The 26,715-nt window shown below is 34.8% G+C and overlaps 1 protein-coding gene across 30 annotated transcripts in view; it reads left to right on the plus strand.

The window, feature by feature from the left end:
- Positions 1 to 26,715, plus strand: part of CCDC91 (coiled-coil domain containing 91) — a 373,101-nt gene that overhangs the window by 102,483 nt on the left and 243,903 nt on the right. For 16 of the 30 annotated variants that reach the window (XM_005570456.5, XM_065523942.1, XM_045364916.2 and 13 more), the window contains 3 exons: positions 16,928 to 17,082; positions 18,022 to 18,225; positions 18,940 to 19,044. In XM_005570456.5, coding sequence (XP_005570513.3) covers positions 16,928 to 17,082; positions 18,022 to 18,225; positions 18,940 to 19,044 — 464 coding nt within the window. Of the gene's footprint in view, positions 1 to 15,886; positions 15,976 to 16,927; positions 17,083 to 18,021; positions 18,226 to 18,939; positions 19,045 to 26,715 lie in introns of all 30 variants that reach the window. The other 14 variants (XM_065523945.1, XM_074006508.1, XM_074006507.1 and 11 more) reach the window with 3 other exon arrangements.

Raw genomic sequence — 26,715 nt, forward strand, 5'->3', positions numbered from 1 at the left:
ATTTTACATTTACAGCTCTTCATGTGTTGTAGGAACTGACTTGAAATTCTGATTGATTCTGCACCTTTGGAAAAAAGCAGTTGCACCTCCATTTGCAATTTATTTCATTTGTTCACTCTCTATAAATTTGCCCTATTTTAAATGATTTTTCCTTTGAAGTGGTTATAACATTTGCCTGGTTCCCTCATTGTATGAGTAGAATAAAATCTTTAGTGTATATCTACTTTATCTCTCTGAGAGTCAAGATTTTATCTTTTATTGAAAGTCATATTTTGATATTTAAAATATTTCCAAGAAATTTCTAAATGAAATTTTTAAAATAAATTGATTTATTGAACACCTTTGATGTACAGCACACTAATATTTTTATCATTTCCTATTTGGAGTGTTGCAGTGGTGATATCAAACTACAAACAATGGCAAGTCTTTCCATGATATCTAACAACTAAGTACTTTAGATAATAATTTATTTTTTATTATTTTAATACCAATGTGATATTCTCAGGGTGAAGTTTTCTGATATAAAGGATTGTTCTGTATCTTACATTACATAGTGTCTTGAATATAGTGCTACTCTACGATTGCATTTTGAATAAGTGATTAGATAAATGAGTCCAGTAAAGAACACAGGCACTGTTTTCTTAAGTGTGTCATTATCTTCTATTGAGTTTAAAAAATTTCTTAAGGATCTAGTTTCCAGAGACTCAGGAGCCAAAAACTACCTCAGCAGGAACCTAACATTTTAAAATGATGTGTTCAAAACATACCACGTTAGCTTAAGGTGTGATATAATTTTTTTCTTCCACTTCAGAAATTGCATAGAATTTTGTTCACTCAGTGTGACCAAGAGTTAAAAGAAAAAAGTCTTTTATTTTTAGATAGTAAATTTGGATAAAAGATACTATGATTTTGGAATATTCCTCCCATATTCTTCAAGCGTTTTAGACTCCTTATATAATTTTTAATTATAGTTTACTTCATTAATTTATTTCTACTTTCATTTATTTTTGGATGCTGTGAGATTTTCTTCTTGCTGTGATATTAAAGAGGCAGTGGGGAATGAACATTTTTTAAATTTTATTTTTAAAATTTTTTATTTTTTTAATTTTCCCATTCAAAAAGTTATATTTATGTTTATATTATATAATTTTATGTTGACTATGCTAGCAAAAGATTACAAGGTCTGTTCCTCTGCATCTCTTTTAGAAGTGGAAACAATTTTTTTTGTCATTTGCATAATTCTGAAATTTGATTATTGCAATTTGTAGTATACAGGGTTATCTAAACAGCCCTTTGGAACACTTATTCCTCAAAGAAATAAGTAGGGGTGAGGTCTTTATTTATAGTATGCCAATAACTCTAGAAAATAATAAAAAATAACTAAAATGGTAGAAATTTTATCAACGATGTAATCATTGTATTAAGGGAGTGATCGTTTGTATTTCCCGTGTTCCTCCATCTTGGCTTTTTAAAAGCTATTATATATTTTTCCTTCAATTTCCAACCTAGATGTCTTAGATACATCCTAAAATCCATTCTATTACATCTATATATCTATACATATAATATATAAACATATACATTATATATCAAGGGTCATTTCCTGTAAGGAACCCTTCCTTGGGTTAGAAACAATGATTTTCTAAACACTGACTTTCACTGTTTTCTGTAAATTTTAAAAGAAATGTGTACGCTTAGTTTCAATTTTTTTTAGTAACAGATCTTCATATTTAGATATGCGATTTGGATCTCCATAGTACTTGCAAATTTTTTGTTTTCCATAACAGTGACTTCCCTACATGAGTGATTTTCAAAGGTGTCAACAATGAGCATTGAATAGGAAGATGTGGATTCAACAACATAGACCTGAAAATACATTTGGAGATCAGAGGTGAAATGACAGTTTATGAAAGCAGGTAGTCACCAGCCTCTAATGTACCTAAAAGATGAAAGAATGGGATTAAAAACGAGGACCCACTTTGGATAATAGGATGGTTGAATGAAAATTAAAGGCCAAAACTATTTTCTGAGTTACAAGTTATAAAAATCATTATTTTATTGGCATATTCCTCTTAAATTATTTTAATCATTAACAGATAAACAGGTTTATTTTTTGGAGTATAGGTAAAAGTGCATGGCTGTTTTTACCCATTTCTTATATAGAATTAACCAGAGTTATTATGTTTATGTAAAATGAAACAGAAATGACCACAAACAGAATTACTGGAAAAAATAATTGCATACTGTTTGGAAACTTGGTGCTCCTTCGCCTGTGTCATGTTTTGACATAGTTAGCTTTTTGTGCTTTAGAAGAGGTCTGTCAATGAAAAATGATATGTCCAAGTGACTTGCTAGTTAAAAGTTAAAAATGAAGAACTGCCATTCATTGCACTTTTGATTTGCTTTGTAGCTGTGAAGGAATATTGTGCTGACTCTGTATTCTCTAAATCTTAGAAAATCAAGGATTTCACATTTAAAATGAAGCAAATTGTATATACTCCTGCTTAAGCCTTAAAAGCAAGCAAACAAACAACATGTCCAAAGAAACAAAATTTTATAGATTTCTACTTAAAAAAATTTTGGCTGTGTTTTCGTGGAAATAGGTGGTGTTGGGCACACCTGATTTCCTGCCTTTGAAGATTTTGGGCATGAGGACTGACACTATACAATTTTTAATAGACCAAAGAATACTGTAAGCACTTTGAAACTTAAAAAATTGTACCTTGACTAAGTCAGAAGATAATGTTTTACATACTAGAATTTGTAATTTTAAAATTATGTTTATAATTTCCCATTTATTAAGCACACACATTTAAAACATGTATACCATCATTACTATACAATAATATTTTGTGTCTATATATGTGGACAATATATACCAGGACAGATTTTTTTCTAGGGGTTGGATGTTATAGGGCAGTCACGTTAAGTTAGTGAAGCTATGTGAATTGTAGCATAGCCAAAAATGTAAAGGTTTATCTGAAAAAAACCTAGTTCTCACTTAGAGGGAAATTATATGCTCTCTTTCTTTCACAGATGCTATTCATTTGTTTTCTCATTTTATATTAAAAATTGGATTTGGATTATGAAACACTTAGTAAACATAGTATCAAATTCAACAACTTTCTGAAAATTCCTCTGATACCTCATAAATTGAAAATGCATATGAATAGTAAGCACTTTACCTTCAACTTTCCATATGTTGTATTGGTCTGATTAGCAGGATGCCAGAAAGGCTTGCATCTCCAAATCTTGTGTTTACTGGTGTGTTGCTGATTTTTTGTTTTGTTTTGTTTTTTTTTCCCACCAAGGCTAGTTGGCCCCTGTTAGTCTTTACTTTGAAGCTAGATCCTTTCCTATCTTATTAACCCAGAGCATGCTTTGATTAGGGGTTAACGTGACTCCTGGGGGTTGTTTATTCCAGTTAGAAAGGATATTGAAACAAAAGTCTTTAGAAGTATATTTTTAAGCAAGTATAGTTATTTTTATTTTTTGTTTGTTATATTTAAAAATAACACACATGAATCTGCTATTTAACTTAAGAACTAGAGTGTTATCAATTTCATAATTTTTCTTCTGTCCTATCCCTTTGCCTTTGTCCCTGGAGGAATCACTGTCCTCAATTTTATGTTAGCGTTTCCTTGATTTTGTAAAACAAAACAAAACAAAACAAAACAAAAACAACAACAAAAATTTGTGTGTGTGTGCATGCATATATATATATATATATATATGAGCTTTGCTTGTTTATGTGCTTTATAAAAATGGGTTCATACTGTTTGAAATCTTTAGGATTTATATTGTTAACCCAAATTTTTGTCTGTGAGATTCAGTCATGTTGTTTCATATATCTGCAGTTTCTTTATTTTCACTGCTAAATAATTGATTATGCTACAACTCAGGTACCCATTTAATGTCAGTGAGTATTTAGGTTTTTGCCACTTATTTGCTGTTATTAACAGTAACTGGTAGGAACATTCTGATATATATTTTTAGTGGTAGCAAGTCTTTATTTAGCAGTTTTGCCTAGGGAAGGATTTTGTTGAGACCAAGTTATTTTTCCTCTGATGAGTAATTCTTTAGATGTGTGTTTTTTTAAATTATATAATTTCCCCTTTGCTGTTTCCTCTTTACTTTTATTGTGACTTACAGAAAAGCTTCAAGAAATGGACAAATAATTCCCATATATACTTCCTTCATTTTCTTCAAAGGTTAACATTTTACCTCATTTGCTTTATCATTTTCTTCTTTTTCCTTCTCATTTTTCTTATTCTTCTCAGTATTTATTTAGTGTTCTTTTGGTTCTTACACTGAGGGCATTCAGTCAAGATACTATGTCCCAAAGTAACTTGGGTTAGTTTTTACCCCTCCCTCTCTCATACTGTGTTATGTGATCAGGTTATTCATTTGCAGGTTCATTTGTTGTTCTTTGTAATCTGTTTAGGATTTCTCATCCCCCTGCCTGTTGATTTCGTTTTTATTTTATTGAGTATGTGAAACATTAACATGGTGCCAAAAGTTGGGAATTGTATTAAAACCTGTATTCAGAGAAGAGAGATTTCTTGCCGTTCATTTCTTATCTTTCCACCTCATTCCTGCCTATCTTCCACTATCCTGTTTGTTTTTGGCTTTATCCTTCATACATTTCCTTTACAGCAAATAAGTAGATGTATGTATCTTTGTCTTTTCATATATTTAAGGGCCTTTTGTATGTTTTCATTTTGGTAAATCGTTCACATCTTTTGCTTATTGTACTATAGGATGTTTTTTATTCTCTTAACCTTTTCTTCCCCCTAGGTTTTAAAGGTTCTTTATTTATTAGGAATATTGGCCCTTATCTGTGATACATGTTATACATATTAGTGTTTTTTTCTAACTTGTTAGTTGGTTTTTATATTTGTTTTGACAGAAAAAACATCTTGTATATTCTGTAGTGAAATTAGTCAGTCTTTCCTTGTGTCGTATCTATAATCTAGCCATAGTTAGAATGCCCTTTCTTATGTCTAAGGTGAAGAAGAACTCACTCATGTTTTCTCCTAGAGTATATGATCTCATTAAACTGTTTAGATCCCTGATCCTATTTGGAGTTTCTTTTTGGGTATGATATGATATATGAGTTTAATTTTATTTAACACATTTTTTTCCAAACAACTAATCAATGTTCTGTCACTGTTATATTAACAAGCCTATCTTTGACGCAGTAATTTGAAATGCTGCTTTTATCACATACTTGCTTCACACATACTTGGATCTATTTTTGGAGTTTCTGATATGTTCTTCTGATCTGTTAATTGTTGCACCAAATAATCTACTATCTTATTTATAGAGGTTCTATAACATAATTTAATATAGCAAATTTTGATAGTAGTATGTTTTAATATAGTTTAATTTAGTAGATTTTAATAAGAGGGAATGGTATTCCCCATATAGCTTTTCTCTTTTAGTGTTGTTCTTTTCTTTCAAGTTCACTTTTTTAATGTGGCATTTAATGCCCATTTATCTAACTTCATTATAAAAAACTTACTAGGATTGTATTAAGTCTATACGTTAATTAAGAGAGGACTAGGGATTTTTGTGATATTTAGATGTTCTATCCTATTAGAAGAGATATCTTTACCTTTGTTTAGGTCTATTTCTTTGTCTTTCAGGAGTGTTTTAAAGTTTTCTTTACATTTCTTGCTAAATTTATTCTTAAGTACTGTATCATGTCTTCATTGCAGTGAAAAATAGTTATTTTCTCTACCATTACATTCTCTAAATGGTTATTGTTTTTACATATGAATTATATTGGTTTCTGCTGGTTAAGTTTATGTCCTCTACTCTACTGAATGCTTTTATTATTAGAGTTAATTTTATATGTATTCTCATGATAGAAACATTAAATTGTTTTCACCTTTTTTCTGTTTTTATGGTGCTATTTCATTTCTGTTGTTTAATTGCATCGATTTGTGCCTTTAGTACAATGCTTAAAAGTTAGAGAGTAGGCATCCTTTTCTTATTCCTCATCTGTATGGAAACACCTTTAATCTTTTCCCATTAATTAAGATGCTGCCTTTAGGGCTGAGGTTTATATATTTTATTATCTTAAGTATCCATCAGTTTCTATTTTCTGATTGTTTTTAACTGAAATGGGTGTTTAATTTTATCACAGGCCTTTCCAGAGTCTGGAGATAATCATACAGTTTTTATTTTTAAGTTTGTTAATATGGAGTATTAATGAATTCTGTAATAGGTAACCAGTCTTGCATTCCTGGAGTAAGTTCTGTTGGTTCACTGCATATCATTTTAATGTGGTGCTGGATTTATTTTGTTAATATTTTATTTAGAACTTATACTTCATTATTTATAAGTGATACTCTAATCTGAAAATCTTGAATTTTTCTGATTTTTAATGTCTTTATAAGGTGTTACTATTAATGTTATGTTAATTGTAGTAATGCTAATGAAGTTTTCCTTCATTTTCAGTGTTCATCTCAATTTTAGAATATTGGGTTTATCTAGTGTTTGAATTTTTGGTAGAAATCCCCTTGAAATAATCTGAGCCTAATGCTTTCTTTGTGGGGTAGTTGCCTAACTTTTATTTCACAAGAAAATTTATTTTTGAGGTTTAAAAAAATATTTAGTCAGATCAACTTTTAGAAACTACATTCTTTATGAATTTTTTCATTTTTCTACATGCTTTGGTTGATTTACTTAGAAGTCTGTAGAAGAACCTTGTTGCTTTCTTTTATTTATTATACTTTATGTTCTAGGGTACATGTGCACAATGTGCAGGTTTGTTACATATGTATACATGTGCCATGTTGGTGTGCTGCACCCATGAACTTGTCACTTACATTAGGTATATCTCCGAATGCTCTCCCTCCCCCCTCCCCCCACCCCACAACAGGCCCCGGTGTGTGATGTTCCCCTTCCTGTGTCCAAGTGTTCTCATTGTTCAATTCCCACCTATGAGTGAGAACATGTGGTGTTTGGTTTTCTATTCTTGTGATAGTTTGCTGAGAATGATGGTTTCCAACTGCATCTGTGTCCCTACAAAGGACATAAACTCATCCTTTTTTATGGCTGCATAGTATTCCGTGGTGTATATGTGCCACATTTTCTTAATCCAGTCTGTCATTGATGGACATTTGGGTGGTTCCAAGTCTTTGCTATTGTGAATAGTGCCACAGTAAACATACGTGTGCATGTTCTTTATAGCAGCATGATTTATAATCCTTTGGGTATATACCCAGTAATGGGATGGCTGGGTCAAATCGTATTTCTAGTTCTAGATCCTTGAGGAATCACCACACTGTCTTCCACAATGGTTGAACTAGTTTACAGTCCCACCAACAGTGTAAGAGTGTTCCTATTTCTCCACATCCTCTCCAGCACCTGTTGTTTCCTGACTTTTTAATGATCGCTATTCTAACTGGTGTGAGATGGTATCTTATTGTGGTTTTGATTTGCATTTCTCTGATGGCTAGTGATGATGAGCATTTTTTTCATGTGTCTGTTGGCTGCATAAATGTCTTCTTTTGAGAAACATCTGCTCATATCCTTTGCCCACTTTTTGATGGGGTTGTTTTTTTCTTGTAAATTTGTTTGAGTTCTTTGTAGATTCTGGATATTAGCCCTTTGTCAGATGAGTAGATTGCAAAAATTTTCTCCCATTCTGTAGGTTGCCTGTTCACTCTGATGGTAGTTTCTTTTGCTGTGCAGAAGCTCTTTAGTTTAATGAGATCCCATTTCTCAATTTTGGCTTTTGTTGCCATTACCTTTGGTGTTTTAGACATGAAGTCCTTGCCCATGTCTGTGTGCTGAATGGTACTGCCTAGGTTTTCTTCTAGGGTTTTTATGGTTTTAGGTCTGACATTTAAGTCTCTAATCCATCTTGAATTAATTTTTGTATAAGGTGTAAGGAAGGGATCCAGTTTCAGCTTTCTACTTATGGCTAGCCAGTTTTCCTAGCACCATTTATTAAATAGGGAATCCTATCCCCATTTCTTGTTTTTGTCAGCCTTGTCAAAGATTAGATGGTTGTAGATGTGTGGTATTATTTCTGAGGGCTCTGCTCTGTTCCATTGGTCTATATCTCTGTTTTGGTACCAGTACCATGCTGTTTTGGTTACTGTAGCCTTGTAGAATAGTTTGAAGTCAGGTAGCGTGATGCCTGCTGGTTTGTTCTTTTGGCTTAGGATTGTCTTGGCAGTGTGGGGTCTTTTATGGTTCCATATGAACTTTAAAGTAGTTTTTTCCAATTCAGTGAAGACAGTCATTGGTAGCCTGATGAGGATGGCATTGAATCTATAAATTACCTTGGGCAGTATGGCCATTTTCACGATACTGATTCTTCGTGTCCATGAGCATGGAATGTTCTTCCATTTGTTTGTGTCCTCTTTTATTTCATTGATTAGTGGTTTGTAGTTCTCCTTGAAGAGGTCCTTCACATCTCTTGTAAGTTGGATTCCTAGGTATTTTATTCTCTTTGAAACAATTCTGAATGGGAGTTCATTCATGATTTGACTCTCTGTTTGTCTGTTACTGGTGTATAAGAATGCTTGTGATTTTTGCACATTGATTTTGTGTCCTGAGACTTTGCTGAAGTTGCTTATCAGCTTAAGGAGATTTTTGGGCTGAGATGATGAGGTTTTCTAAATATACAATCATGTCATCTGCAAACAGGGACAATTTGACTTCTTCTTTTCCTAATTGGATACCCTTTATTTCTTTCTCTTGCTTGATTGCCCTGGCCAGAACTTCCAACACTATGTTGAATAGGAGTGGTGAGAGAGGGCATCCCTGTCTTGTGCCAGTTTTCAAAGGAAATGCTTCCAGTTTTTTCCCATTCAGTATGATATTGGCTGTGGGTTTGTCATAAATAGCTCTTATTATTTTGAGATACGTTCCATCAATAGCGAATTTATTGAGAGTTCTTAGCATGAAGGGCTGTTGAATTTTGTCAAAGGCCTTTTCTGCATCAATTGAGATAATCATGTGATTTTTGTCTTTGGTTCTGTGTATATGCTGGGTTACATTTGTTGATTTGCGTATGTTGAACCAGCCTTGCATCCCAGGGATGAAGCCCACTTGATCATGGTGGATAAGCTTTTTGATGTGCTGCTGGATTCGGTTTTCCAGTATTTTATTGAGGATTTTTGCATCGACGTTCATCAGGGATATTGGTCCAAAATTCTCTTTTTTGTTGTTGTGTCTCTGCCAGGCTTTGGTATCAGAATGATGTTGGCCTCATAAAATGAGTTAGGGGGGATTCCCTCTTTTTCTATTGATTGGAATAGTTTCAGAAGGAATGGTACTAGCTCCTCCTTGTACCTCTGGTAGAATTCGGCTGTGAGTCTGTTTGGTCCTGGACTTTTTTTGGTTGCTAGGCTCTTAATTATTGCCTCAATTTCAGAGCCTGTTATTGGTCTATTCAGGGATTCAGCGTCTTCCTGGTTTAGTCCTGGGCGAGTGTATGTGTCCAGGAATTTACCCGTTTCTTCTAGGTTTTCTAGTTTATTTGCGCAGAGGTGTTTATAGTATTCTCTGATGGTAGTTTGTATTTCTGTGGGGTCGGTGGTGATATCCCCTATATCATTTTTTATTGTGTCTATTTGATTCTTCTCTCTTTTCTTCTTTGTTAGTCTTGCTCGTGGTCTATCAATTTTGTTGATCTTTTCAAAAAACCAGCTTCTGGATTCATTGATTTTTTTGAAGGGTTTTTTGTGTGTCTATCTCCTTCATTTCTGCTCTGATCCTAGTTATCTCTTGCCTTCTGCTAGCTTTTGGATGTGTTTGCTCCTGCTTCTCTAGTTCTTTACTTGTGATGTTAGTGTGTCAATTTTAGATCTTTTCTGCTTTCTCTTGTGGGCATTTAGTGCTATAAATTTCCCTCTACACACTGCTTTAAATGTATCCCAGAGATTCTGGTATGTTGTATCTTTGTTCTCATTGGTTTCAAAGAAGATCTTTATTTCTACCTTCATTTCGTTATGTACCTAGTAGTCATTCAGGAACAGGTTGTTCAGTTTCCATGCAGTTGAGCAGTTTTGATTGAGTTTCTTAATCCTGAGTTCTAGTTTGATTGCACTGTGGTCTGAGAGACAGTTTGTTACAATTTCTGTTATTTTGCATTTGCTAGGAGTATTTTACTTCTAACTATGTGGTCAGTTTTGGAATAAGTTCAATGTGGTGTTGGGAAGAACGTTTATTCTGTGGATTTGGGGTGGAGAGTTCTGTAGATGTCTATTATGTCCCCTTGGTGCATAGTTGAGTTCAATTCCTGGATATCCTTGTTAACTTTCTGCCTTGTTGATCTGTCTAATGTTGACAGTGGGGTGTTGAAATCTCCCATTATTATTTTGTGGGAGTCTAAGTCTCTTTGTAAGTCTCTAAGGATTTGCTTTATGAATCTGGTCCACCTGTATTGGGTGCATATATGTTCAAGATAGTTAGCTCTTCTTGTTGAATTGATCCCTTTACCATTATGTAATGGCCTTCTTTGTCTCTTTTGATCTTTGTTGGTTTAAAGTCTCTTTTATCAGATACTAGGATTGCAGCTTCTGGCTTTTTTTGTTTTCCATTTGCTTGGTAGATCTTCCTCCATCCATTTATTTTGAGCCTTTGGGTGTGTCTGCACGAGATGGGTCTCCTGAATACAGCACACTGATGGGTCTTAACTCTATCCAATTTGCCAGTCTGTGTCTTTTAATTGGAGCATTTAGCCAATTTAAATTCAAGGTTAATTTTGTTATGTGTGAATTTGTTCCTGTAATTAAGATGTTAGCTGGTTTTTTTGCTCGTTAGTTGATGCAGTTTCTTCCTCACATCGATGGTCTTTACACTTTGGCATGTTTTTGCAGTGACTGGTACCTGTTGTTCCTTTCCATGTTTAGTGCTTCATTCAGGAGCTCTTGTAGGGCAGATCTGGTGGTGACAGAATCTCTCAGCATTTGCTTGTCTGTAAAGGATTTTATTTCTCCTTCACTTATGAAACTTAGTTTGGCTGGATATGAAATTCTGGGTTGAACATTCTTTTCTTTAAGAACGGTGAGTATCGGCACCCACTCTCTTTTGGCTTATAGAGTTTCTGTGTAGAGATCCACTGTTAGTCTGATGGGCTTCCCTTTGTGAGTAACCCAACCTTTCTTGCTGGCTGCCTTTAATATTTTTTCCTTCATTTCAACTTTGGTGCTCTTCTCGAGGAGTATTTTTGTTGAGTTCTCTGTATTTCCTGAATTTGAATGTTGACCTGCCTTGCTAGGTTGGGGAAGTTCTGGATAATATACTGCAGAGTGTTTTCCACCTTGGTTCCATTCTCCCCGTTACTTCTAGGTACACCAGTGAGACGTAGATATGATCTTTTCACATAGTCTCATATTTCTTGGAGACTTTGTTCGTTTCTTTTTACTCTTTTTTCTCTAAACTTCTCTTTTCGCTTCATTTCATTCATTTGATCTTCAATCACTGATACCCTTCCATCCTGTTGATGGAATCGGTTACTGAAGCTTGTGCATTTGTCACGTAGTTCTTGTGTCACGGTTTTCATCTCAATCAGGTCGTTTAAGGGCTTCTCTACATTGGTTATTCTAGTTAGCCATTTGTCAACTCTTTTTTCAAGGTTTTTAGTTTCTTTGCGCCGGGTTCGTACTTCCTTCTTTAGCTCGGAGAAGTTTGATCGCCTGAAGCCTTCTTCTCTCAACTCGTGAAAGTCATTCTCCATGCAGCTTTGTTCCATTGCTGGCGAGGAGCTGTGTTTCTTTGGAGGGGGAGAGGCGCTCTGATTTTTAGAATTTTCAGCTTTTTTGAACTACTGTTTCCCCATCTTAGTGGTTTTGTCTGCCTTTGGTCTTTGATGATGGTGACGTAAAGGTGGGCTTTTGGTGTGGATGTCCTTTCTGTTTGTTAGTTTTCCTTCTAACAGTCAGGACCCTCTGCTGCAGGTCTGTTGGAGTTTGCTTGAGTTCCACTCCAGACCCTGTTTGCCTGGGTATCAGCAGCAGAGGCTGCGGAAGAGTGAGTATTGCTGAACAGCAAATATTGCTGTCTGATCATTCCTCTGGAAGCTTCGTCTTAGGGGTGTACCCGGCCGTGTGAGTTGTGAGGTGTCAATCTGCGCCTAGTGGGGGATGTCTCCCAGTTAGGTTACCCAGGGATCAGGGACCCATTAGAGCAGGCAGTCTGTTCGTTCTCAGATCTCAAACTCCATGCTGGGAGAACCACACTACTCTCTTTAAAGCTGACAGACAGGGACATTTTCATCTGCAGAGATTTCTGCTTCCTTTTGTTTGGCTATGCCCTGTCCACAGAGGTGGATCTACAGAGGCAGGACGGCTTCCTTGAGCTGTGGTGGGCTCCACCCAGTTGGAGTTTCTTGGCCACTTTGTTTACCTACTTAAGCCGCAGTAGTGGCGGGCGCCCCTCCCCCAGCCTTGCTGCTGCCTTGCAGTTAGATCTCAGACTGCTGTGCTAGTAATGAGGGAGGCTCTGTGGGCATGGGATCCTCCCAGCGAGGCACGGGATATAATCTCATGGTGTGCCGTTTGCTAAGACCCTTGTTAAAGTGCAGTATTAGGGTGGGAGTAACCTGATTTTCCAGGTGTTATCATGGTTTCCCTTGGCTAGGAAAGAGAATTCCCTTCCTCCTTGCACTTCCCGGGTGAGGTGATGCCTCGCCCTGCTTCGGCTCTCGCTCGTTGGGCTGCACCTACTGTCCAGCACCCACTGTCCGAGAAGCCTCAGTGAGATGAACCCTGTACGTCAGTCAGAAGTGCAGAAATCACCTGTCTACTGTGTTGCTAACGCTGGGAGCTGGAGACTGGAGCTGTTCCTATTCGGCCATCTTTGCGCCACCCAACGTTATTACTTTCTAGTTTCTTCTGTTATAATAGCTATATTCTCCTTATCATTTAATTTTGTATATTTGAGTTCTTTCCCTTTTATTGTTAGCTACTATTTTGTTTAATTTTCATTTGAAATCCAGGATTTTGAATAGTTATATGTACCCTTTTTTCTTATTAATCTACTTCAGTGATTGCAGTATCTTTATTATTTTCCTTATTCTACGTTTTAAATTTTCTTTTTTGTTTCTTTTTTAGTTTGAGCTGGGAATTTAATTTATTGTTTTTTTGATTGAAGTGTTCAGTGCTATGAAGTTTTGTTTCTAATCACTGCTTTAAATGTTTCCCATTTATTGTTATGCAATGGTTTGTCACTATTTCTTAAAAATCTTGTAGTATCTTAACAGACAATGGAAAATTAGAATTATTTTGTGCTTGAGTGAATAATGGGATAGATGTGAAAAGATTTCTAGAAAAGCTTGTTTTGAATGTTGCCAACTTAAAACTTCAGTGACAATTTCCATTTACTGAATGCTTACCATGTCCCTGTCACTGAGCTAGGTGGTTGGTATACATTATCTCATTTAAGCTGTACAACATCATTTTGAGCTTTATTTCCCCATTTTCACAAGAGGAAACTTTGGCTTAGAAGAGTTATTGTAATTTGCCTAAGGCTGCATAATGCATAAATTGTTAATGTTTGAATTTGAATCCATTTCTGACTCTAATGCCTATGGCTTTTACCTAGAGAATAATATTGTGAGGTCACAGAGGTACTGAAGAAACATGGCATAGTCAGGGAATGTTAGTAATACTGTGTGACTGGAGTGAAGTTAGCACTTAGTGGTATCATTTCTGGCTTGAGCAAATGGTTTTTTGAGGTATTATTAACATGATGGAAAACATGAAGCAAAGCAGGTCTATATAAGATGATAGGCAGGTTTGGTATATCTGTTGGACACCTGAATGAAACAATCTGGTAGTAAGGTGAGTATAGATCTAGATTTCTGCAGAGTGATTTATACTGGAGATGTATTGAGTATCATTGGCTTAGAGGTGGTAATTTAAATAATGGATTTTGAAAGTGGTAATCCAGAATATTCTGTGCAGTGAGAAGATCAGCAGATATATGAAATAATGAAACTTGAGGTTTATTGGAGAAAGAGTCTGAAAAGGAATCAAGAAAATGGTATTCAAAGTGTTAGGTAGAAATATAACAGGGACCAAAGGAGGAGTTTTAAGAAAAATGGAGGGTGATTATCATGTTCTCTGAAGAACTGAAGAAAGATAAGATCAGATGTGTTTATTTAATTTAATAGTATCTAATATTACAACTAGTATCTTAAATCCAGTGGAGTGATGAAGATTGGGTCGAGGAAGAAGAAAATGGCGACAGGGGTTATGAACTGTTCAGGAACTTGGTTATGAAGAGAAAGGGTCATAGTACAGTACTAGTTAGTATGAGACTCTAGGTACCTTCATTCCCTCTCTCTACTGTCCTCTTTCAACCTCTCCCTTTCATCTGTTTCTTTTCCTCTTTTCTTATTACTTGCTCCCATTCTTCCTGTATTCTACTCACTTTCCCTCCTTTCTCCCTAATATGATACACTTGGACATTTAATGTTACAGGAGAAGAATTTAACTTGGGACAGCATGGCATCTTATCTTATGCCTATAAATATGAATAACATACATAAATATTGAAATAGCTGTTAGATCAGAATGAAACTGTTAATAGTTTCTTGAATATAGGATCACAGCCACATATATACCTTTAAATAAACATACTTGCTTAATAAATTTTAATAATATTCTTTAAAATAATAAAATATCAACACTGTACTAAATGCTTTACATGTTTTCTACAATTTAAACCTTATCAGCAAAATCTCTGCCCATTTTATAGATGAGGACACTGAAGCACAGAGAAGTTAAGTAACTTGTCCATTGTTCTATACTTGGTATGGTAGTGTGGTTCTAGAGTCTATGTTCTTAACCACAAGGCTGTATTCCTTCTCAGTCCACTATACTAGTTACTTTCATGCCTTTAAAAATTCATTAGTAATATTTTTGTTTTAAATTATGATGCAGAATTAGAAGTGGGAATATTTTGATGTTTTGAAGAAATCTCTTTCACTATTATACTTGTATAGAATAGTGAAGATTAGAAAAACATAATTTCTGAAGTAGGGATACCAAGTACAAACATGAATTAAAATTTCGCTTTTCTGTATTTGAGTTAAAGAATTGAAATGCCTGGCCGGGCACGGTGGCTCATGCCTGTAATCCTAGCTCTTTGGGAGGCCGAGGCGGGTGGATCAGGAGGTCAGGAGGTCAGGAGATCGAGACTATCCTGGCCAACATGGTGAAACTCTGTCTCTACTAAAAATACAAAAAGTTAGCTGGGCTTGGTGGTGAGCGCCTGTAATCCCAGCTACTTGGGAGGCTGAGGCAGGAGAATTGCTAGAACCCAGGAGGTGGAAGTTGCAGTGAGCCGAGATTACACTATTGTACTCCAGCCTGGGAGACGGGGTGAGATTCCGTCTTTAAAAAAAAAATAAAAAAGGAATTGAAATGCCTGGCCAGGTGCGGTGGCTCATGCCTGTAATCCCAGCACTTTGGGAGGCTGGGGCATGCGGATCACGGGGTCAGGAGATCGAAACCATCCTGTCTAACATGCTGAAACCCTGTCTCTACTAAAAATACAAAAAGTTAGCCGGGCGTGGTGGCGGGTGCCTGTAGTACCAGCTACTCTGGAGGCTGAGGCAGGAGAATGTTGTGAACCCAGGAGGCCGAGGTTGCAGTGAGCTGAGATCGCACCACTGCACTCCAGCCTGGGCAACAGACCGAGACTCTGTCTCAAAAAAAAAAAAAAAAAAAAAAAAGCCTATGGGTGAAGCTAGACTATATTAATTATATAGTATGACACATAATGTCTCAAAAATGCAATATTGCTACATAATAAAAATTTATTTAAGATAATTGAATTCTTAGAATATCAATCACAAATTGATGTATTTGTTATTTTGTTTATATCTAACAGCCTTATAAATGTCTTTCTTCAGGGAAACATGCAATTTCCATTGTGAACTGCCTTCCAGAGTTTATGGTAGAACTTCACTGACGTTGCTACTGATGCCAATGTGGAATAAAGGTCTTTATAGTTTAGAAAGCAAAATGTATGAATGGGCTGTACCAAAAAATGACTCACTTTCCTTAAATTTTAACACACCTAGTACAAACTTATTTGAATTTTTAGAAAGAATATTTAAAAATCAAGTAATATATGTACGACCTGTTTATCTTGCTCATATCCGTACTTTTGTCCTATGTCATACTTGATATTTGGGTTTCCTTTCAGAACTTTTATATTTGAGCTCTAATCACAATCTAATTTTTTTAAAGCTAATTGACAAAGAAAAATTATTATTTTTCTGTATGGACAATTCAGCAAACTTAAATTGACTTTATTTTAGCATGAAAATTCTTTTATTTGTCACAAAAGAAGACCTTAATGTAGATATTGTTGGATTAGTTGTTTCAAAGTAATTGATTTTTTCCCTTACTCATTTTATTGTTATAAATATTAATTGGTTGACTTGCCTACTGAGTCGTAAAGCCATTGAGTACATGGGTGCATCTGTATTGCTCACTGGTGTCTCTTCAGTCCCTAATTCCTATGACTGGCACTGGTAGGCACTCTAGTGCTTTGTTAAAAATTAAATGGGTTTTTCTGACTGAAATGAATGAATATATTATATATATAATATATATATATTTTCTCATATGTATGATATACTCATATATATATATGAGTATTTTCTCTATGCTAGAAATGTGCTTCTTATGGCACTATTACACTAAGACTTTATAAAACTATTTTGTTTGCCTGGATCTTACATGGAAATGTCATGTTAAATTAAAAACACTAGTTTTACCTCTTAGAGATTAGGCCCTGAGAAATAGTCATAGAATGCTGATTTTTCACTCTTATTGCTTTTACTTTCCTTACTCTTTTCTTTTACTCTATTTCAGCTTTCTTCCCTTCAACCTGTTTTCTCTTTAATAATCCTATCCTTTTTGTTATTGTTTTTTTTTTTTTTTAGTATCTGGAGTCCATCTTTCACCATCTTCTCCTGAGATTGTACTGGACCATGACCACTCTTCTGCCATTGGCTGCCTCTCTTCTGATGCCATTATTTCATCACCAGAGAATACACCAGAAAATAGCATTGTGAGTCAGACTATTCCTAAAGCACAGGTAAAGACAAGCATATTTTTAAAGGAGATGTGCATACTTAAAAAATTGCCTGCTAATTTAATTGATGTTTTTTAAATTTCTTTTTTAGCCAATTTGTCTAAAAGAAGTATTTCTGCAATAGAGATTCTAATTTTGAGAATTCAAAAAAACTAGATAATATGTTTGTGTTTCGTGGCACAATTGCAAAGTATTTAAGTAGCCTTAGTTACCAAAGTATGAAATGAGTATCTCTTTTATTAAACTTTACCTGGCTTTGCATTTCAAATCTTGAACTTGAAAAGGGAAAATAATACAAAGAAGAATAAGTATTTCTCTTTTCAGCAAATCTTACCACATATTTTCAGGTATACAAGCAACTATTTCAATTTTAGAGTAAAACCCAAAAATATAGCAGTTATAAGGTTTATTCATTCAAATATTTTTTAAACCAAGCACTTATGCTAGCTGCTGGAGGTAGTCCCAATTTCTAAAGTGTTGTACACAATTTTGAGTCACCTGTTAATTTTGCGAGTCAGTGATGATCAATAGAGGTCATTGATAAATTTCAGAGTTCGATTTACAGTTTAAAATATAAACAAATTCTAGGTCTGTGTGTAAATTTTAAGAACTGTTAACAACCAGATATGTCTATCCTTATTCATACATTTTCAAGGGTAGGAAAAAGTTTTAAGTCTTTTAGTGCATTGATAGCAAATTAAGGAATACTTTAGATTTCAAAATTAAGAGGAAATTTTGTTTCTTACAGCAAAGATCGGGTTGTTGTAACAGTTTGAGGTCTTCTCTTGATTTACTTAAAGGGTGAAATAATTTCAGAACCTTTTCAACAACTTAATTTTCCAAATGTGGTTTCTAGTGCCCTTTGGATGTTTTCATTATTGGTATAGTGTAAACTTTCCTCTCTTGTGTATTTTTTTTTTTTTTTTTTGTAATGTGGTTTAGATTCAGCAATCAACACACACTCATCTGGATATCTCACTTTTTCCATTGGGTTTAACTGATGAAAAAAGTAATGGAACAATTGCCCTTGTGAATGATTCTGAGGATCCTGGAGCCAATGTATCTAACATACAGCTTCAGCAAAAAATTTCAAGTCTGGAGATTAAACTCAAAGTATCTGAAGAAGAAAAACAGAGAATTAAAAAGGTATATTTAAATTTGCCTAAAAAAGTTTGATTTGCAAATATTAGAAACTTGATATAATCTCAAACTCTGATTAAAAACTCATCAGAGGAAGAAGATACTTTTCTCCCTTGGCTGTAGGTTTAAAACAGTCATGAGCTAATCACTTGGAAAAGCCTTTGATGAGAAATGTATTTTACATATGTACTTTTAAAGATATGAACATCTTTTACTAGGTTTTTTCTAACTATTGCTTTCTTTTTTTGGTTTATTTTTATTTACTTTGAAAGCAGATAATATTGTATTTCTTATTAAGGGGTGAAATTTTGTGATACCAACTTTTCCCTATGGGAAGTTAGGCATCACGGGATATTTGACAAGAGTACTTAGGTATACAGCCATTTTAGTAAATTCTTTACTTATGCATTTTTCCCTGTGAAAATATCTGTCAAAAGAGCTTACCATATTTATAGAAAGCGTATCTAGAAATAGATTATGTTGATGAAATTAGTTGATGTGCTCATATTCATTTGTTGGAATGAGTAAATGTTATGTCCATGTTTGATATTGTCCTAGAAATTAGAGTGAAGCATACAATTTATAATATTGTTAGATTTTAAGCCATACTTCCCATGGATTCTTTCTCTGACAAATGTTTTCTGATATGTTCATTGAAAAAACTAAATGTATTTTAAGCCATTAAATATTACAAAGCTTGTATTTGGATTTTTGTTTTAGGATGTGGAATCATTGATGGAAAAGCACAATGTCTTAGAAAAAGGCTTTCTAAAAGAAAAAGAGCAAGAGGCCATTTCTTTTCAAGATAGATACAAAGAACTTCAGGTAAGGAGATTGAACTTAAAATTTAAAATATAAGCCTTTTGATGAAGCATGTGCTATAATTTCCAAAAGTGCATAATGAGTATCTTATGAATGAAGAATCAGTACTTGCTTAAATATATAAAACTGACTAACATGGGTTAAATTAATGGGAAGACGCCCATTTTGAAAAATACGAGTTTGTGAGCAGCCCCGAGGATTAGTAGTTTGAGGTTCAAACAATTTGGTAAGAAATACTCTGTTTCTAATGGATACATTTTGGGAACTGTTTATTCTAAGTTTTGTTATAATAATTACATTTGAATTACATTTAGAATCCTGTAATCCAGAACTGAGATATTTAACTTTTTAAAATAAATTGTCTCCTTTTCTCCTTCCTAAATTTCCTTATTTATTTATTCTACAGTCTAACCTAACACAGTAAATGACAACTCCTTGCTGTTAATTGCTAAGACTAAAACTTGCACATTCCTTTTTGTACTTACTCAATGTCTGTTTCTTTAGCAGGATTTGTTGGCTGTACCTTCAGAATATCCAGGTTTCAACCGTTTATCATCATGGTCACCACTGTCAACATATTGTATATTATCATTATTTCTCCCTTGGATTACTAAAGTATATTCTTACTAGCCTTTTGCTTTTGTCACTGCCCACGCGCAGACCATTCCCCCCATTGCAGCCACTGTGATCTGATTGAAATTTAAAGCTGGTCATGTCATTCTTCTGTTCTGAAACCTTCAGTGGCTTCTTATCTTACCCACACTAAAAGCCAAATCCTTAAACTGGTTTTCAAGGCTCTGTGTTCCCTTATGTCCCTTCTTCCTGTCTTTTCCTTGCCTCTTTTTCCTCAGTCATTTTTCTTTTTCCTAATAACCAGAGTACTCAGATTCCCTCAGATACCTGCATGGTTTTCTCTATAACCTTCAAGTCTCTGGTCAAGTATTACTTTATCAGATAAGCCTTTCCAGACAATGCTGACATCCTCTTCATCCACCTTATCATAGTCTTCTTTATTTTTCTTCCTAGCACCTTTTACATTTGACAAATCATATATTTATTTGTTTATTTGCCTGAATCACTGTAATAGTCTCCTAAGTGGTCTTCTAACTTCCACTCTTGTTCTTTTCCATCATGAGTTTTTAATTCAGCAGGTAAGAGTAGTGTTTCAAAAATGTAAATCAAATCAGATCCCAGACTCAATTCCTATTTTCTTTCCAATATACATTTTCAAGCTTCTCCAGTTTACCCTCGGGTATTTATTTACACCAAGCTTTACAATAAGGTATAGGTGAATGTGTGAGTATATGTGGGGAAGGATATTCTTTGCCTGTTGGAGTGGTATGGTCCATGATTCACTCACGTATCCCTCCCTGGAATGTTGTTCCTCCTGTAGATCAGTTTTTTAAAAATACAAAACTTGGAAATAAGGAAAAATGCAGGCAGTGTGTCTTTTCAGCGCCTGTGATGACATTGTTTAATGTGCCCACCTCAGGCGTACTTAGGAGAATGTACTTTATTTGACTCACTGTTTACTCTTGAATGTAGTGAAGTTACATGTTAATTTATAGCATTTTTTTCCCCTGAAGAGATGCAAATAATTCTGTTTGTTAGAAAAGGTAACTTCAAAGAATATAATTAATTGCCCTGTAGGATATTAACAAGTTTTGTCTCTAACCTAGTGCTTTTAGTCTAACACTTCATGTTGTTAAATTTCCTATCTAAATCCTGTTCTTCAAACGCAGTTTGAACCAGTCCTAGCATCTTATTCATTCGGTCTTACAGGATATTAACCAGTTTTGTCTCTAACCCAGTGCTTTTAGTCTAACACTACATTGTTAAATTTCCTATATAAATCCTGTTCTTCAAATGCTTCTTGAACCAGTCCTAATGTCTCATTCGTTCAGTCTTAAATGATTAATTCATTAGTAAATGAACAAAATAAATCTTTAGTATATCTTCAATTTGTATTTACGTGAGTCAGATTAACTTTTTGAAAATTATACTTTTAACAGCTCTCACTGAACTCTAGCTTCATTCTGATATTTGCTCAAATGCTACTCTTGTGGAGGCTTTTCTTAATCATGCTGTATAAAATAAGGCCCTATGTACTTGCTGAGCATTCCCTAGCCCTTTTTATTTTTTTCTTTCCCATACCACTTATTCCTACCTGTTGTTTTATTTTGATTTGTTTATTTTCTGCCTTTTCTCCATTACAGTGTAAGTTTCTTCAGATTTAGAACTTTTCCTTGCCAGTAGTACCTGGCATATAGTGCATGTTCGATGAGTACTGTTGGATGAATCAGTAGATGAACTAATATCATGCACCCTGCTCCCCAAGGACTAACTACATTGTGTATAGCCACACTTACTGACCTCATCCTTGGACTTACGGTGCTTATTAAAAGGCATAGTACTGAATAATGAGGTAACTGTGTTTTTTGGTCTCCATTGAATGACTTATTCTGGACCCTTTAGTGAGACATACATCTTTGAGAATTCAGTTTTTCCATCTATAAATGGGAACAGTAACATATCAGAGAGACTATATAAAACCTAACATCTATCACTTTGGGTTGTTTTTACGTTAATGACTAATATAAATGCCATCTGGCATTATCATTGTTGTCTCACTGCATTTACTATTAATAGTCATAATCTAGGAGTGATGACTTGAGTCTTCAAAGCTAGTTCGTTTTATAGGAATCTATACTTTCAAAGAAAATTTTTTTCCAATGACTTCATTTTAGGACCAATAGGCTTCTCTCTCCTTTTTATAGCATGGGAATAAAAGAGTAACTTATGGAGTGTTAAACACCTTGGCTAAATAAATTATAGAAAAATGTACCAGGAGGTCTCATAGCCAAATCGAAGTTAAAGTAGGCATACTGTTCAGTTTATATGTCACCGTACCATCCATCTCTGAGGAAAGGATTTCTATCCTCAGTTCCTTCCATTCATTTCATGTGCCAATTCTTTGTTTTTTATTTGGTTATCGTATTTTTCAGTTCTAAAATTTCCATTTGGCTCTCCTTCATGTCTTCCATTCTGTGCTGAAACTTTCTATTCTGTTTGTTTCAACCATGTTCATAATTCCCTGCTGAAGCATTTTTATTATGGTTGCTTTAAAATGCTTGTTAGGAAAGTATCATCTCAGTGTTACCGTTGATAGTATTTTCTTGCCCAAGTTGAGATTTTCCTGATTCTTAGTATCATGAGTGTTTTTTAATTATATCCTGCATATTGTGGGTATTTTGCGTGACACCTTGGATCTTACTTAAATCTTTTATTGTAGCAGGCCTCATCTGATACTGTATAGTTTGGGAAAAGATTAACTATTTTGTTAATGTGAGGTGCAAGTAAAATGACAAGTTCTCCACTCAGCCCCCTTTGATTCCCTGTATAGGAAGGATACCGCCTTACTCCTGGGATAAGGTGGGATTTCAGGGCTCCCACAGGCCTTAGCAGATGCGTCCCTGGCTGGGAGGGGGAGAGGCACCTTTTTACTGTTCCATGGGTGCCTTACCATGAGATTAGGGGCGACCTTGTTACCTCTGGATAGTTATAAAAGTTCTGGCTTCCCACTCAGCTTCCTCTGACACAGGAATGGAGGGTGAGAGAGTTTTTTTCCTTTTGGATGGGGGTAGAAGTCCTAAAACTGTCTTCACAACCACTTGGTTTTCTCTGATACCACATCAAGGTCATCTATGGGCACTTCATTGTTGCTGTGCAAGAGTGGAAATCTAGGCTCGGTACTTGACCTTTTGTGACAGAGGTGGTTTAAAAATAAAGGTGAAACTTGGAAATAAGGAAAAAGGTGAGCAGTGTATCTTTTCAGTGTCCTATGGGGACATTATTCAATAGGCCTACACTATGACTATTTAGAAGAAGGTATTTTGTTTGAGTCATTGGTTACTATTGATTAAAAGTTTCAAAGTTAGGGCCATTTTTTTTTTTCGTGGTATTTGGTTGGTCTGGGGTGTTTATTGTCTAAAAGCTTTCTGTCTTGCTAAATTGTGCCTTTCATGGCCCTTTTGCTACAGAGGATTGGCTTTTATTGGGGCTTTTGTGCCTATTGGTGTTTCCTGGTTGCTGGCTATTCCACTCCCTAGTTTGGGATATGTGAGGCTAAAAGAAAACTCACAGAACTCACTGCTTTGTCATTCCTTGGATTCCTAGGTCCCTAGTCGGTCTGCCTTCCCTCTGCGTTCCAGAATCCTCTTATATTTGTTTTAATAAAATGTCCAAACTTTTTAGCTGTATTTATTGACAGAAATAGGGAAAAGTATGTCTTTTCAACTTTAATCTGAAAGTGAGATAGAAAGCAACCTTTTAAATTTTAGGTATTCTTTGTTGTAGCTACATCAGGAAATTGATATCAAAACATTATTTTGAAACAGGTAACTTTGAGTCAGTTTTTTTTAGGGGCGCGGGGGAAACTAATGAGCTCCTATGGAGTCATTCTAGATAGAGGAAGGATGGATAAAAATATATGGATAATTCAAAATGGGAGATAATACATAAATCTTTTTATCTGCTTTATATTTACTAAGTTTGTGCATATATATGAGTATGTGTTAGATATTCTGAAAGAGTATTTTCAACAGAAACATTTACATTGTGCTGTAAATACCTGATTCAGGAAGAATTTAGAAATCTTAGGCTTTCCTATTTGACCTTTCTGCAATCCAGTTCTTTCTGAGGGTTGTGGGCTTTTTTTTTCAAACTAACACAAAGTCGTTTCTACCTAATAATTTCTTAGGAATAGGAGATGTGATTAAATTTGTGAGTGTCAAAGGAGGCTACTGTATGTTAAATATTTATAGGATGAAATATTAGCAAAGTGAGTTTTTAAATAGTGATATGGTTTGGCTGTGTCCCCACCCAAATCTTATCTTGAATTGTAGCTTTCATAATTCCCACATGTTGTGGGAAGGACCTAATGGGAGATAATTGAATCATGGGAGTGTGTCTTTCTTGTGCAATTCTCATGATAGTAAATGTCTCATGAGATCTGATGGCTTTATAAAGGGAAATTTCCCTGCACAAGTTCTCTTCTTTTGTCTGCTGCCATGTGAGATGTGCCTTTTACCTTCCGTCATGATTGTCAGGCCTCCTCAGCCAAGTGGAACTGTTGAGTCCATTAAACCTCTTTCTTTTATAAGTTGTCTAGTCTCGGGTATGTCTTTATCAGCAGTGTGAAAATGGACTAATACAAACAATGAATATATATATTAAATTTCTTGTTTGGATTTATGGTCTGCCAGTCATCCTCTAGATAATTGAGTCTTATTTATGACATATTTTCTGTAGAATATGGCAATTTTTAAATATCAAGGTATCTAACATACAGGTCTTTTAAATGTTTGTGGAGCTTAATTAAATGAAAAGAGTTATTTGTGATGACAGGAACAATATACTGGTGCCTGCATCTCTGTGGTATCCTAAATAAAGCACAACATTTAGGAGTCCAGTAAGATAATGCTAGATTAAATTAGCTGAGAAGTCTTTCTCCTTAAGAAATGTTAGTATGTGTATGTATTTATAAAAATAGTATGTTTAGTCTGGAAAATGTGGACAATATAGAAAAAGGAAAATAAAATTTATAGCTATTTCTCACCATGAAAATTCTCAATATTTGCACCTGATTTCAGAATACTGGGCTCTGAATTTTCAATTTTGAAAAATATACCCCTCTACTTAGGCTAGGGTTTGGATGTATCTTTGTCAGAATTTTATTCTGACAAGAGAGAGTAATTAATAAATGGAATGTTTGTAAAACCTTTAAACAAACTTTTTAAAGACAACATTAATGATTACAGAGAATTCTAACAGTGTTATTTTATGTGATATGGTCTGATTACCAGGATAGGTGGGGAGGCGTGAATGTGCCATAACAAAAGGAAATAAATACTGTGAACTCTATAGTACAATGGGGGTGTGTGCTATGTCCCCTTTTCCTGTTCTGTCCAGGGTGTGTAGCCTAACCAGAGGAAGAAAAGTGAGTCATGCTGCATTTATCAGAAATAACTATTTAAAGGACTTTCACAAAACTTGAATAGAGAACTCCTCATTTTAGTACAGCATGGATTCCAATCCCTTTTGTGTCCTTTCTTTGACTTCTGTAACAAGTGGGTCAACACCTGTGACAAGCACTTAGGAAACTTGGCAGCTCATCAGATAGCACATGTCCTCATGCTGCCACATTTCTAAAAATTCAGTAACCAGACACAGCTGGTTATAAAATTATTATCTTTGATAGTCGTCAGTATTGGTATCTGTGGCTAACTTTGGGAATTCTTTTGGTAAGCTTTTTAAAGACTGGACCTATTCTTTCACATTCCATTTTCTATTGCAGTGCCTCCTGGCTATAGCAGCTTGATTATTTGGCTTGAGAATTTAATTTAAAAAAAAAAAGTACTGTTTTATGAAAATAAAGTGTTTCAGAGGACCTTACATTTACCTAATAAATGGATTTATACAGCCCTAGACTACTACTTACATTCTGTTGCTAATTTCACAGATTGTATTACTTAAGTACCAGTAGATATTAATCTCAATTTTTTCATGTACTCTTTAAAAATAAGTACTAATCAGGTATTGGACATTGAGCACTTGGCAAGAGGCTACTATAATAATTGTGCTTTATAAATTTGGTTAAGGGGTAGATTAGATCAGTTGCTTGACTGCCTAGAATAGTTAGCTTGATGATCTGGTATGTAGAGAATTTAGCAGTTATGCCTAGGTAACCCAAAATATAGTGTGTGGTCTTATGTAGGACTGGAAAATGCTGAAGGAAATGTTAGTATACATTAAACATCACTTGAAGACATTCTGTTTATTCACACATTTTTTGGCATGACTAAACACTGTGAAGATGTATTTTTGTCAGAATTTTAGTCTGACAAGAGAAAGAGTAATTAATAAATGGAATGTTTGTAAAAAATGAAAGAAGAATAAGGATTTTATGTTTTAGTTGGTTTTACATGCATTTCTTTTAGTAGTATATTTTATATTAGATTTGATGTTGGGAAATGTATGTATTTCTGTTGTTAGGAATCCTATCCTCTTCACAGGCCTTATAAAAGGAGAGTCACTGTGAGAGATGAATCATTGTGAGATATGGTCAAGTATTTTCTTTCTTATTTCAAAGCTAATTGAATGATTGAATTATTCAATCCATAGGTTAAACATGAAAATTTGGAAGACCTCTTTGTCAAGCTGTATTAGAATAATAAACATTGCCATAATAAGCATTTACATTCGTTAAAACATGTCTGTGTAGTCTAGAAAAGTTTATCCAAAACAAACAGGTAGAATTATTTACATAAAAAGAACATGTTAAGGATATTTTACTTAATGTGTCAGTTATATATTCTTTTTTTTTTTTGAGAAGGAGTTTCGCTCTTGTTGCCTAGGTTGGAGTCAGTGGCAAGATCTTGGCTCACTGCAACCTCCACCTCCTGGGTTCAAGTGATCCTTGTGCTTCAGCCTCCCAAGTAGCTGGAATTACAGGCATGCACTACCACACCCTGCTAATTTTTGTGTCTTTGGTAGAAACGGGGTCTCGCCGTGTTCACCAGGTTGTTTTGAACTCCTGACCTCAGGTGATCTGCCCACCTTGGCCTTCCAAAATACTGGGATTACAGGTTTGAGCCACCACATCTGGCCTTGCAT

This window comes from Macaca fascicularis, chromosome 11 (genome assembly GCF_037993035.2).
Source record: "Macaca fascicularis isolate 582-1 chromosome 11, T2T-MFA8v1.1".
NCBI classification, from domain to species: Eukaryota; Metazoa; Chordata; class Mammalia; order Primates; family Cercopithecidae; genus Macaca; species Macaca fascicularis.